Source organism: Geotrypetes seraphini, chromosome 2 (assembly GCF_902459505.1).
Source record: "Geotrypetes seraphini chromosome 2, aGeoSer1.1, whole genome shotgun sequence".
In the NCBI taxonomy this organism is placed as follows: domain Eukaryota; kingdom Metazoa; phylum Chordata; class Amphibia; order Gymnophiona; family Dermophiidae; genus Geotrypetes; species Geotrypetes seraphini.
This window is the reverse complement of record NC_047085.1, coordinates 396,795,364-396,810,905: the sequence shown is the minus strand read 5'-3', so window position 1 is coordinate 396,810,905 and position 15,542 is coordinate 396,795,364. Positions and strand designations below refer to the sequence as shown.

Genomic DNA, 15,542 nt, shown 5'->3' with positions numbered 1-15,542 from the left:
TTCTACAGTACTCCTTTCCATTACTACACATACTTCTGAGTTTATAACACGACATTTTTCACTCTAACCCAGTATCACAAGAAATCTTTGTACTACTGAAGGCCTGATCACATCGTAAAAGCAAAGTGAAGATTAAAATTATTTCTGAAGCACACCGATGGCATATAGGCTTCTAGAATGGAGAATGACAAGGGGACAATTTTTTCCTGGCCCCCAAGGGAACTCATTTTCCCGTCCCATCCCACGAGTTTCTTTTCCTGTCCCTGCCCCATTCCTGCAAGCTCCATCCTCATCTCCACAAGCCTCAAACACTTTAAAATCATAAGTGTTTGAGGCTTGTGCAGTTAAGGCAGAGCTTACAGGAATGGAGCAGGGAGAGGGACAAAACTCACGGGGACAGTGACAAATTTGGCCCCGTGTCCTTCTCTAGTCTAGAGCACCACAACTCCAGTACAGTCAGGCGAAGTCCGGATTATTGGAGTGATCCATCTACAAAAAGGACCTTAGATTAGGATCTAGATTAGGGTTACCATATGGCTCTAGGAAAAGGAAGATGGATTGAGACATCCGGGTTATACTTCCACTGCTTTCAATTATAATGTGCTGTGAAAAACATTTGCTCCGTTTAGTGTGCCAGAGTTAAAAAAAAAAAAAAAAAAAGCTTTCAATGGAAGTAAAAGCTGGATGTTTCAAACTGTCCTTTTTCTGGAGCCATATGGTAACCCTACTTTAGACAGATATACATACAACAAGATAAAATAAGGCCTGAGGAAAAAATGAAAAGCTATGTTGACATTTTTTATGCTGGCTCTGATTTATGGGTGTTACATTCTTTTTGATACCATCTTACATTGAACCAATATGCCAACATCAGCTTTGGTGGGCAGAGGGAAGGGACTGCAGTACAGAGGATGCAAACACCAAAATTTGCTGCTCCGGGGCCCAAATACTTACAGTGAAGCTTTCAAGCTCTGAGAAAAGTTTCTTAAACTTTCCAGGAATTTTCTTCAAAAAAAGAGAGAGAGGAAAAACAACAAGTTAACTATGCATCAAAGCAATGATATTGACACACATACAACACACTTAACTAATACAATCAGTATTTTGAAGAGATTAGGCTCCTTATAGTGTCCTGATACGAATTCTTAAGGGTAAGATTAGATGTTTTTGAAGGCAGCTCAGACTTAGGGCTCCTTTTACTAAGCTGTGCTAGCGGTTTTAGCACGTGCTTAATGCGTGCTACGCGCTAACGCCTCCATAGAGCTGGCGTTAGTATTTTTTGTGGAGCGCGGGGGTTAGCGCACGCTAATCTTCAGCGCTAAAAAAACTAGTGCAGCTTAGTACAAGGAGCCCTTAGTTGCTTCCAGGCCTGTCATTATGAATTGGGGTACTGCTGTATGGATTCTTACCAAAACCTCAAGGGAACACCCTGCTGACATTTGTCTGATTAAGGGGGTAATTCTTTAAAGAAGATGCTAGCATTAATGCAGCAAAATAAGTGTGTAAATAACTAGAATGCTAGCATATACTCATGAATGTGCGCACACATGCATGAAATAACCAAAATCTGGCCAGAATTTGAGAGACAAACAGTGTCTCTACTACTTTTCAATCATGGTACTGTGTTCCAAAAAGAAGAGTGATACCAAGTGGTGGGGGAGATCCCCTAAAATAATAATAATTAAAAAAAAATCGTTTGGAATTTGGGTTTTCTGAAGCAGCTACGGCAAAACACGTCAGCACCCTGCGATGGAATAGAAGATAAGCTACACAGAGCAGTTTTAAATGCATATTCATTTTTGACTGGGGTTTTTTGGAACACAGTGCCATGATTGAAAAGTAGTCGAGACACTGTTTGTGAGCTTGACCCTCTCTTCGGTCTCTCATCTACATTTCTGAGCATAGTTATGTTTAAAGTACAGCATATAAGTCTACAGGAACTGTTGAAGTTGTTCTTTTTTTTTTTTGCTGTTGTTGGGGTCGTTGTATTTCTTTCCGGCAACATAATAATCAAAAATAAAACATTTCCCCATTTTGTTTTTCTTGGGTATCCTCCACATTAACTTTTATTGAATGTGCTAGGAACTAATCTTGTAAATCATTATAGAATATTGGTCACAACATAATTATTAATTAGATGGATATAAAAATGTATTCCCTGAATGTCAATGGTTTAAATCATCCTATTAAGAAGAAGAAATTATTATCGTTCCTTAAAAATCAAAATGCGGACATTTACTTCATTCAAGAGACCCATCTTTCAGAAATTGAATCAAAAAAATTATCTGGAGGTTGGATTTCTAAATGTTTATTTGCACCGGCTTTAAAGAAAAAAGCTGGAGTGGCTGTTCTAATAAACAAAAAATGTAATGCAGATTTTAAATTAATTAATTATGATCCCTTAGGAAGATGGGTACATATCGAAATGGTTCTGGGAAATACAACCCTGAATTTATTCAATTTATATGCTCCTAATACGAATCAAATGGAGTTTTTTAAACAAATTCAACAATTACTTTTACCACTGGCTACATCTAATTTAATAGTAGCAGGGGATTTCAATGCTGTAATGGATCCGATATTGGATAAAAAACCAAGTAAAGTCATGAAATCATTAGGCTTAGATAATTTGATACTATCTTGTGATTTAGTAGATATATGGCGAATTCTTCATTTTAATGAACAGGAATTTTCTTTTTGTTCTCAGGTCCATAAATCTTTTTCACGAATTGATTATATATTTGTTTCTAATAATATAGCGCAGCGTGTACTAAAAGCAATAATTGATCCCATTATAATTTCAGATCATGCTGGTGTGTGGATTAATCTTCAAAATTATGATATTGAAAACTTTGATTCAATATGGAGATTTAATAATGATTTACTAGCGGATTCAAAATTTCTTGAAGATTTTAAAATAAAAATGCAAGAATTCTTTCAATTTAATGAATCAGATACTATTAATGCTGAGATCTTATGGGATGCTTTTAAAGCAACTATGAGAGGAAATATTATCTCATACTCAACATTTATTAATAAACAAAAAAAAAAACAATTTCTTGAAATAGGAAAACAAATTAAATTATTAGAAAATAAATTAATTGAGAAATGGGAAAATAAAACATTACAAGAAATATTAAAATTAAAAGTTAAATATAATGAGATTTCTTCTCAAATTGTGAGAAAAGACATTTTCAATAAACAAGTACAATATTATGGAAATTCAAATAAAGCGGGGAAATTATTAGCAAATTTTCTTAAAGTAAAGAAAAGAAAATCTAAGATTATTGCAATCAAAGATACACAAGGTAACACACATACCAACACAAAAGATATTATAACACAATTTCTTGATTTTTATAAAGAATTATATACTTCCAATTCTTATAAAAATAAAGAACAAGATGGATTAACTTTTTTAAATTCATATATTGGACCAAATATTCCAGATCATATAAAAGGAAGTTTAGAAGAACCTATATCTTTAAAAGAGTTAGAAACAGCATTGAAGTCTCTTAGAGTTGGATCCGCTCCAGGTGGAGATGGGTATACTGTTGAATTTTATAAATTTTTCCAAAATATCATATTACCACATCTGTTAAATTTATATCAATATCAAATAAAGAATGAAAATATTTCTGGTACTATGGCAGAATCGATAATTATAGTCTTACCAAAACCAAACAAAGATCCTACTCTTGTATCAAATTACAGGCCTATTTCATTATTGAATGTGGATAACAAATTAATGGCTAAAGTATTAGCATTAAGATTGGCAAAAGCCCTTCCTTTCATTATTGATGTACATCAAACAGGATTTATTGCTAAAAGACATTCTTCAAATAATACTAGATTAGCATTCCACTCATTAAATTTAGCAAAAAATATAAATGATCCAGCTTTTTTAATATCTTTAGATGCAGAAAAAGCCTTTGATAGAGTGGAATGGAATTTTATATACCAAGCTTTACAATGGTTTGGTATAGGATCCGGTTTTATTAAAATGATTCAGACATTGTATAGCTCTCCTGGAGCAAGATTATATATTAACAATAATTTATCAAATAGATTTAACTTGCATAGGGGAGTTAGACAAGGATGCCCTTTGTCTCCTTTACTTTTTGATATTGTCCTAGAACCTTTATTAATTGCAATAAACAAAACTAAGGAGATAAAGGGAATATCATTTACCAGTTTTGAATTTAAATTATCTGCATATGCAGATGATATATTATTATATTTAAGAGAACCGGAAACTACTATTCCATGTATACTTAATTTAATAGAAAAATATGGTACTTTTTCTGGATATAAAATTAATTGGAACAAATCTGAAATTCTCCCAATAAATGTTCATTGTACCAAAGGATTATTTGACCCATATTCATTTATTTGGAAAGAGGATGGAATAAAATACTTAGGAATTATGATCAAAAATACAATTGAAGATACAGTCAAAGAGAATGAAAAACTTTTATTGAAAAAAATAACAGAAATGTGTGAGCAATGGAATCCACTATATCTTTCTTGGTGGGGAAGAATTCAAACAATTAAAATGATGATATTGCCTGTGGTTTGTTACCAAATGAGTATGATTCCAATATTTTTTCAGGGGTCATTTTATAAAAAACTTAACAATGTTCTTACAAAATTTGTTTGGTGTGGGAAAAGACCAAGAATCGCTTTAGTATCATTACAAAGACCAATTATGGAAGGGGGGGTAAATTTTCCAAATTTTTATAGGTATCATCAAGCCTATATTTTAAGACAGGGTATGTATTGGATCCTCCCAGACCTTTTGGAAAATGTACCAGATTGGCTGTATTTAGAATGGCGGCTCCTGTTCCCTTTATATCCAGAACAATTAATAACTATAACAATGCCTAAAAGATACAAAGACCACAGAATTTTATTTGACACTTGGAAAACATTGAGATATATCAGTAATCTATCACCAGAACCTATTGCTAAATCTCTAAATCAATCAATATGGATAAACTCCAGGATCAGAATTGGCGGATTTAAAATCGTCTGGAAACAATGGATAAATGCAGGAATAAGAACATTGAATGATGTCATATCAGAAGGATCACTGCTTAGTTTTTCACAATTGCAAATTAAATTTGGATTAAATAAAACACAATATTTTAAATGGATGCAATTGAAGCAGGCCATTCAGGTAGGGTTCCCTGAATGGAAAAATCTAAATAATCAATACAGTCTACAGGTTCTATGTTTCCAGACGGATTTTTTGGGTCACCAAGCCGCAAAATGGTACAAATTGATATACGGATTTTTAAATAAAAAAAAGAAAACAGGTCTTAGGGATATTTGGAGTATTGAGATTGGTCAGACAATTTCTGAATCTCAATGGCCACGATTTTGGTCCTGGAGATTAAGATCTACAAGGTCAGCATCTATGAATCAAACATGGTTGTTTTTATTACATAGAGTGTTCTGGACCCCAACGCGCCTGCAAAAAATAGATAGTACTAGATCTAATAGATGCTGGCATTGTAAATTGGAAATAGGGACGTTAGATCATTTAATCTTTTTCTGTCCCTGTGTAAACGCATTTTGGAATTCAATTTGGCCCCAAATTAATAAGTTACTAGAAAATCATGTAGGACTCTCATATGACACCATATTATTTGGCACTGCAATGAGAACTAAGAGTCCGATTTCAACAAATAATAATAAGCTATTACTAATACTAACAGGAGTCGCCATGCAACAAATTACTCAAAATTGGAAAGATTATACCAAATTAAATTATACGTTCTGGTGGAATTCTGTCTGTCATATTTATAAAATGGAAAAAATATTAGCGTTACAACAGGGAAGTCTTCTTAATTTCAAGAAAATTTGGCAACCATTGACAAATTATTCTAATGATTAGTTTCTTAGCACAATGATAAAAATTATATATGAATGGGGTGGGATTTGATTAATTAATGGAAACATATTATATAAAAAGGGGGAGGGATTTATATTTTATATGATATTGTATAATCTTTACCATATTATATTTTAAATACTATGAATTACTAATGATAATATTTTGGATATGTAATAACTAATAATATTTTGTATGATTCAAATATTGTAAGAATGGAAAATTTATAAATAAAAATTAAAAAAAAAAAAAAACTTTCAGTGCATACTCTTAAGCAAGCTTGGCTAAAATGAGGAAAAGTATTGGCTATATTAGCGCACCTCCCATGTTTGAGACAGCCGGCTGACAGATGCAGTGTTGAGCCCCATAATGATGGCAAAAAAAGAGTTCAGGTTCCTTTGAGCTTTGCAGCTGTGGAAGCAAAATGAGAAAGTTTATTGCCTCAGCTCATTCTGTTACATAAATATATTCTGAACAGCTGCTCGTCTCATTATTACCAGCTGCTTGTATGTTTTATTCTTGCTGTGGTGATGTTAAAACTAGAGAGGTCTTTTTCATACAGTACATGAGCAAAACCAGGAAAGCAGCTCCTTGATAACTCAGCATGCTAACACCACCAACAGTATGATTATTTTCCACTACAATTTGGGTTCATGTTCTGCAGTCAAGACCGAAGGTGCCAAACTCTAGTCTTCAGAATGTAAAATGGGCTGATCTCCTGCAACAGTCACTCAGGAGATGATGGCAACAGGAAACTTACTTTCTGCCGTGAAATCACAACATATTCACAAAACTAAACAATAAAATACAACTCAAGAACTAAGGAGTTTACATACTTTAAAATCAAGGAACTTCCTGAAAAAGAAAAAAAAAACACCAAACATTTGCTGGAAAAACTTACTTACAAATCTGTATTGAAAACTGGTGAGACCCCCTTGTTGCACTTACAAGCTTTTCTGTAACGCCTCCAAGAGATAAATGTAGATATTCCTTGGTGTACACAGAGACCATTAGTGGCTCTATTAAATCTGTGATCTTTCTATACCACCTAGTGTTTCCAGAACGTGAGAGGGTTCTTCTCACCCATGTGGGAAGGAGGTGGCCTCCCTCGCAGGGAAAAGTGAATGATATATGATGTAAATACTTAACTCACAAAACCAGTCTTTGTTTAACTCACAAAGGCAAAAAAGCAAAAAATCAAAATACCAAAAAAGAGATCAGCAATTTGTATGGGGAGATATAACCTGAAACAGTGTAAAGTAATTCTATAACTGTATTTCACCTAACATGAATTTCTATGGAAGAGACCTCAGTACTGGGGAACTGAAATAAATAAATAAATTTTGCAACAGTATCCCCTGGGCTGACAACTCGTATGTGAACAATCACTGCAGCCCAAGCGAGTTCACTCCGCACACCATAATGTCTCTACCTTTTTGTGATAGTGTGGAATAAAAAATCCAAATCCAAACAAAAAGTGAGAAAATTTGTGTGTTATTTACCCTCCTCTCACGGGAAGAGTCAATTTTCAATTAGCTGCACAATACTATCCATTTACAAATAAACGCAATGAAAAAAATATGTATATAAAATATCCAACACGTGGAAACATTAGGAATGTCCAAAATGTTAGAATTATCTATGTTGAAAGGAAAGTCCGTAGTTTGTTCGACAGAGCTCTGTTTTGTTGTCTTCTTCAGGAGCCAAACCCCCTCTGTATTACGTCTTCCAAATCATTGCAAATTTGAAACACTAGGCAAAACCTGTCTGAAAAAGTTTGGGCTACGGAGGGAGTAAAATCTGTTGGGAGCTCACCCCCGATGCCTTTTTTTCACAGGTTTTTCCTAGCGTTTTGAATTTGCAATGATTTGGAAGACGTAATATAGAAGGGGTTCAGCAACCGTCTAAAAAGTGGCCGCTGATTATGTGTCAATCACACAGTGGCGCCATATAAAGAAATAACGCCTCCGCGAAAGATAGGCGCCGGAAACGTAGACTAGGGTTTTCCAGGCCTACATTTCTGGTGCCTATCTTTGTCGTGAATTGCGCCTACGTAGGTGCTTTAAGATGCCCAATGCCACTTCCGGTGTTAGCCACAGCCTCAATTGCATTAGGTGACCTAAAGCATCTATGTAGGCATCATTCTGGCCTTGAAACTCAATTAAAAACATCATTTTTTTTACTGAGCTTGGGTGCCTAAAAAAAAAAATCGGCACCATTTAGAAAATCCGAGCCTAAGAGCAGATCCATTTGTGGGTATTGCTTGGTACTCTGCATGTCAAAGTTAGATTCTGCTGAGAGCAGGAAATGGAAGGGGTTGTTCAGTCATTTCTACACTGCTGCTATAAACTTACTGAGCTGCAATTTTGATGAACTTCTTCACCAGCTGCACCCGTTTTCCAAGTTGGCTGCATAGGAGGATCTCAGTGGCAACCCATAGCTGAACTTCATTGCATCTCTGAAGGAGCAGGCTAAGATTTGCTGTGTTTTGACCACTACCCTGTCTGCTGAAGGTGAAGTAAATCAGCTCTTGCTGGAAAACAATTTCATTGGGTTAGTATTAGTGGTAGTCAATCATTTTCGCTTTTCCTATCTCTAAGCAAATTCACTGTACAATGCAAACGTAGGGCCTAATTTACTAAACATCTCTTCCCTCCACTGTAGTCAAATGGAAAAAAAGGCAGAGCGCATCAGACCCATAGGGGAAAATTCAACAAATGGCGCCCAAAGATGGACACCAAAATGATGCACGCTAAGCTGGTATTCTGTAAAAAGTGCTCTACGCGGAACAGTAGTTTACTGCACATTTTGGCCTTGATTCTATGAATGGTGCCTAAAACTTAGGCTTCGAAAAGTGTAGCGCTTCAACGTGATTATATAAAAGCTAGGCGCATTTTATAGAATCGCACTTAGTGGTGCCTAAAGTGGGCTTGTGCATCACTAGGCGTCCTAACCTTGGGCGCATCCTATTTATGCCAGGGCTTTCTTGTTCTACATGAATGCGTCCAAGTCCAAAACAGGCATCTACATTAAAAACATGCCCACGATCCACCCCCTAACCATGTCTACTTTCTGGCAGGTGGCTTGAACTAGGCGTCTACCTGAAAGTGGTAGGTGTCAAGTTACATGTCTTCCATCCAACTCAATGCAATTTATGTCAATTATTAGTGCCTATTAAACCTTTTAATTAAGTTATGCGCCTAGATCAGCTAGGCGCGCTGATCTAGTTACCTAAGTTTATGGCCTAAGTTTAGGCTTCATTTATAGAATCTAGGCCTTTGTGCCTAACTTTGGGTGTGAGCATTTATACCTGCCAAAATATAATATAAAGGTGATTTTATTTGTTTAACTTTTCATAATTGTATGTATGATTTATTTTTGCTTCTATGTATGTCATTTTTGTTACCCGCCTAGAATTGTTGGGTAAGTGGGTTATAAATATATATTTTTTAAAAAATGCTCATGCCTACCTGATGGCAATTAGGAACACATATGCAGGTATTCTATAACATTGTGCCTAGTTTCTAGACATCTCCCTGACTCACCCATGCTCCTCCCATAGCCACAACCATTTTGGATTTGCACACTATGAAGTTTAAGCACGCATGTTAGAATAGGGTATAGGGAAGATCTACACATAACTCCTAATTACTACTAATTAAGTGCATAACGCCAATAATGGATTGTTATTAACTAATGAACAGATCTGCACCCAATTTTGGGCAGCCTACACAGAATCCAGTGGTTAATACTGGAGGCTTATACTGGCATAAATTAATATCAGAGTACAGGAGTACACTCTAATGCAACAGGTAACAGTTTAATGTTAGGATTAATTAAAAACAGTTGTACCATTGTTTCTGTAGACATGTACATATGCCGGGGATGCTGCTACCCCTGGGGCTAGACTGCATGTTTATTCTCAAAGGGGCATTTCCCTTGGAAAATGTGGCCAGTGCAGACAGTTCCATTGTGTATTTTGCACCTGCATAAGAGCAGGTTAAAAGTATATACTTAACACCATGTATAAAGATGTCAAAATAAAGTGTACTCATGGGTAGGGGTACCATATGGCTCCAGAAAAAGGAGGACGGATTGAGACATCTGGGTTTTACTTTCACTGAAAGCAATGGAAGTAAGCAGGACAGATAGGGACATCTTGGTTTTACTTCCATTGAAAGCAATAGAAGTAAAACCCGGATGTCTCAATCCGTCCTCCTTTTTCTGAAGTCATACGGTAACCCTACTCAAGGGGCAATATGAAAGAGGAACAGGTCAAATTGCTTCATTGGCTCCCCGTCCATTTCCGAATACAGTTTAAACTCCTCTTGCTGACCTACAAGTGCATTCGCTCTGAAGCCTCCCCCCCCCGATATCTCTCCTCACTTATCTCCCCCTATGTTCCCCCTGTGATCTCTGCTCGTCGAGCAAGCCCCACTTATCTGTACCCTTCTCTTCCACTGCCAACTCCAGACTCCGTCCCTTCTTTCTTGCGGCACCGAATGCCTGTGTATGCAGTGTTCAAATCCAAGCTAAAGGCCCACTTTTTTGAAACTGCCTTCACCTCCTAACTCCCCCTCACTGCTGTCAGATACCCCAACCCTAAAATGTCCTGTCTAAATTAGATTGTAAGCTCTTCTGAGCAGGGACTGTCTATTGTATGTTAAAATGTACAGCGCTGCGTACACTTTTAAGCGCTATAGAAGTAATAAATAGCAGCAGTAGTAGTAGATATACATTTGCTCTGAACAGTACATGTACTTTTTTATAAGGAGGAGGGCACTTTCCAAAGTTATCCTACTGAATATTACTCCCCGAATGCATATAGTGTACACATAGTGTAGTAATATAGTGCCTGAGGGAGCAGCAGATTTCATATAATGCTAATCCTGTCCTAAATAAATGAGTTATGAGTGCTATAAAATGGTGCAAAGCCAGAGGAATGATGATATTTCAAACAGGCTATACAATATTGTAGCTACAATGAAACGAATAGGATCCCAAACATCTGTTTCAAGCAATTAACATTCATTAAGGTTGTCTCTAAACTGTGGCTGTACACACACATCCTACGACATCCAAAACCTAATCCCAAATGTATCAGAGTAGTTTCACAGAAATGCATCACCTAAAACGTGCTCATTGACTTCTTTTTGTTATTTTGTACAGATCAAAGCAATCGTACAAAACTCCACACTAGGGATATGCATTAAAATAGTTTGTTTTGTTTTTGAATCAATATCCATTTGGCTTTCTCATGCCGAATCATTCATTATATTTGTTTCCATTAAAGTCAAAAAGGCAAGCGATTTTGTACTCCGACAATGAAGTTTCCCATCTGTTTCCAGTGAAACTTGCTTAAAAATTTCCGGCAGGCATCTACCAGAGGGGCGCAGCACTAAAAGACTGGAATGAAGAATCCAGAGCACCAAAAGCAGAGCAAATGGCATTAACAGAGGCATTAAGATTTCCAAGCCACCATGAGCAGGGCAAAGTGGCATACAGGTGGCATCATGACCCCAAGGTGCCATGAAAGTGGAAAAACAATTAAAGATGCTATGTGCTTGTGCAGACTGGATGGGCCATTTGCCCTTTATCTACCATCATATTTCTCTGTTTCTGTGTTAGTCTTCTGGGTGAGGGGCAAACCCCTCCCCAACAGGGTTTTATTTATTTAAACATTTATATACCGTATATTAACTATACAGTTTACAAAGATTGCAATCATAACAGGTTAAACACCACATATAAACACAATTGCAAAATAGCACTCATAAAAAAGGAAAAGAAATACAGATAAAAACCCCAACCTAACACAGGAAAGCGCGCTAACAAACAACTGAGTTTCCAGCATTTTCTTAAAATTTATTCTGCCAGCATAGTATCGAAAAAATTCCAGGCAACGCATTCCAAAGTTTAGCACCTGCCACAGACAGCATCGCTGCACCAATCCTAACATGAGAAATTGACATCTTATCCTCTAAGCTCAGTTCATTCTATTTTCTGATCTCAGCCACCTTCTAGGCTGATAGATTTTGAAAAATCCTTGTAAAACAGCCGGGGAGACAAAATCTGATGTATAGTTGAAAGAATCTTAAAGTGAACTCTCTGCTGCATGGGTAACCAATGCAGTTGCTTAACCATTGGGATTATGTGGGTTGTTCTTGGGACACCTATCAATCTTGCCTTAGAGTTAACCAACATCTGCAGTGCCCTCATCTTCACTTTACCAACTCCCAAGTATAGCGCATTGCAATAATCCACCTTTCTCAGGATCAGTGCTTGCACTACGCTATGGAAGTCGAATGCTGGTAACATAGGTTTTAATCTGTATAACAGTTGCAATTGCATATATCCTGCCCGAATTGTTTTCAATATTTGTTTTTCCATAGTTAAAAAAAACTATGCAAGCACACCCCCCCTCCCCCCTAAGTCTAATGAATATTGGCACTGTCATCTCGAAGCAGGGACTTTAGATCATTTATTATTCTATTGTCCATTCATTATGAATTTTTGGAAATCAATTTGGGACCAAATTAACTGTTTATTAGATACCCTGTGGCATTATCATATGATACTTTGCTGTTTGGTATGGCAATGAGAGCAAAAAGTCAGATATCTACAAATAATAACAAATTATTACTTATAATGACTGGGGTTGCTATTCAACAAATTACATATAATTGGAAAAATTGGAGTAGATTAAATTATAATTTTTGGTGGAACTCCTTATGTCATATTTATAAAATGGAGAGACTTATTGCAATACAACAGGGATGTTTCAGGAAATTTCAAAATATTTGGGAGCCATTAACAAAGTATTGCAATGATTAGAAAATCTTGTTTCCCTTAAATTTACAAGTTCAATTATGGGGAGGGAGGGAGGGTATTTTTATTGTTACATGTTGTATAAATATTGATTATATGATGGATAAGGGTGGGGAGGGGGGAGATAAGAGAATATCATATGTATCATTGTTGATGATTAAGTGTTATATTTGTGGTTATTTGTTTGGATATATTATCACACTTATTATAAGTTTAAAAATGAATAAAGAATTAAAAAAAAAAAAAAAAAAGAAAGCACTTGCAAATAGTTTCTTACCTCATGGATTGAGTTGAACAGACTCCAATCAAAGTTTGTTAATTCCAAAGCAAGGTCCCAGGTGTTCATTCCCAAAACCCTCACGGATCTGTGCTGGGAGTCCTCATTTTCATCTAATGGGTTCTAAGCCAATGGACAAGAGTAAAAGGTCTTTCAGTACATACCAATTATTTTACCCAGAATTCAGTATTTTCTATTTAAAGAAATCCAGAGTATATTGGAGAAGGTAATCAATTATTTCTTGTTAAACCAAACCTGAGGTTCATTAAATCGGATTATAAAACATTTATAAGGCATATATACCTGAAAGCCAACTTGGTCTTTCAGTTGCACACATCCCACCCTTAAGTACTGGATTTACCTTTGCCCAGGGTACCCACTTAACCTATAAATTCTTTGTATTTGAATTCAAAAGCATCACAAGTCACCTAAAGTTAGACTTCGATTGCATGTGTAAGTTATAGAATGCTGGTGCTTACATGTGTGACTGTTACAAGTGTAAGGGATTCCTGCATACTCGGCAGTATTTTAAAAATTAGGGGGACTTTTTGTGGTGTTATTATATGCTGTTTTGGTGGTGACATGCATTTGTATTATTATTGAAATTGTAATAAAAATGATTTAACCATAAAAATTAAATAACTGAGCAATAATAGTCAGCACCACTCATATCACCATTCTTCAGTATAATGCAAAATTACTAGCAAAAATGGACTATGTGTCCTCTCCTTAAGACCCCCCTACCTCCCTCCACTCTCCTCCTTGTTCTCCCATCCCATTCCAGAGCCATGGATGTTTTAGGAAACCTGCCAGAGAACTGCACTCCATAGAGTATCAGAGATTAAACTCTGACCTGCTTCTTCCATTTAACATAAAGATCCCATATTTTAATAAAATTCATAATGCTGTAAATTTGGACATAAGGCTCACAAAGCCAATCTTAGCAAGAACTTGCTGGAAAGCGAGAGCTTCAGCTTGCTTCCAGGTAGCTGCCAGAATCATTCTTCTGGCTGCAATGATATTAATTGCCAGTTTCAATTATTTTCCCAGCAGCTCTGATGGTTTAACATTTAGTCAGTCACTTAACTAATGGTGCCCAGCTATAGAATAGACCCTTGAGCAATATTTGGAAAGGTGGCCTGAAATAGATCAAACTGAAGTACAAGTTAACAAGATACCTCATTTTGGCCAAAATGAACAAAACCCAAGTGATCTTTGAACTTGTTAGAGACCATGACTCTGACTTACTATATATCTCTGAGTCCTGGCTTCTATAAGAAGATACAGTGGTTATCAACTTTTTGTATCCGCCAGGATATGCCACTTTTCACCAACCTCGTATTGGGAAACAGGAGATGCCTTCCTTCTAGCTAAAGAAGCTTTTCACTTCCCTAAACTGGATGCTCCAGACTTAGATGGTATTGATTTCCTTTTTTTGACCTCCCATTCCCTTAATATCCTCCTCTGCTATTGTGCTCCTGGCAACATTACCCGTTTCCACTATGAACTCATAGGGTGGTTGGTGGGTAGGTATAGATTTACGTCATCAAGTTTCCATTCTCCATGACTTTAACGTGTACTGTGATCCTTTCGTAGGCAAGTGTCTTGATTTACTTGGGTGGAAGCAGATAGTAAACTCTAGTACTCATACTAAAGGTCACATACTTGACCTTATTTTCACCGACTCCACCTACTCACTTAACACTTTGAGAACACACATTAACCAGATCCTTCTAGTGCCTTGGTCTGTCAATCACCTCATAAGCTTTTCCATACTGATGAATACTATTGTCGCTTCTTCTTCTCCTCCTCTCACTATTTCTTAGTGTAGTCATTTTGAGCTTACTGACCTGAACAAAGTACTCGCTGACAAATTAACTTCTTTCACTCCCCTAGATCTAGTCAGATGGTTGAAACCTGACATGATGCTTTACGTCATGCCCTGGACCAGATTGCCCCCATGCAGAACTTTACTATCCGGAGACGTCAAAGTCCCCTGGTTCACTACTGATCTTATGTCTTTATATCATACAATTAGACATTCTGAACGTGTCTGGAGAAAATACCCCTCCAGTGATACCCTTGAACACTACAACATACTTCTTCAAAATTACAGAGCTCTCCATCCTCTTCTCAAAAAAAGAATAACTTTAACAGAATCATAGAATACTCCCTGAACCAGTCCAAAGAAATGTTTTTCATTATATATGCTCAATTAGGCCATCTTTTCACTCGCCTAATTTGGAAGTGCCTATGTCAGATGTCTAACGATGCCTTAGTCAACCACGGCACATGGGATCTATTCACAGGGCAAAGGTAGGGGAGGGACATTAGGGTGGGCAGACTAGATGGGCCGTGGCCCTTATCTGCCGTCTATTTCTATGTTTCTATTACCCACCCATAACCATGCCTCCTTTTTAATATAGGAGTCATTAGGTGTTCTTAGGCATAGGAGGGTGCCTCCACTTAGGCATCACTGGATGTACTAAGAGTTTGGCGCCAAACTCAAACTGTTTAATTAAATTTTTTTGATTGGCTGAA

At 36.6% G+C, this 15,542-nt stretch overlaps 1 protein-coding gene across 3 annotated transcripts in view; it reads right to left on the bottom strand.

Annotated features, from left to right (window-relative positions):
- Nucleotides 1-15,542, bottom strand: part of RAPGEF5 (Rap guanine nucleotide exchange factor 5) — a 427,979-nt gene that overhangs the window by 14,528 nt on the left and 397,909 nt on the right. For all 3 annotated transcript variants that reach the window (XM_033930889.1, XM_033930887.1, XM_033930890.1), the window contains 4 exons: nt 13,002-13,124; nt 8,251-8,429; nt 6,217-6,307; nt 955-1,005 (listed from right to left, as the gene is read on the bottom strand). In XM_033930889.1, coding sequence (XP_033786780.1) covers nt 955-1,005; nt 6,217-6,307; nt 8,251-8,429; nt 13,002-13,124 — 444 coding nt within the window. The remainder of the gene's footprint in view (nt 1-954; nt 1,006-6,216; nt 6,308-8,250; nt 8,430-13,001; nt 13,125-15,542) is intronic.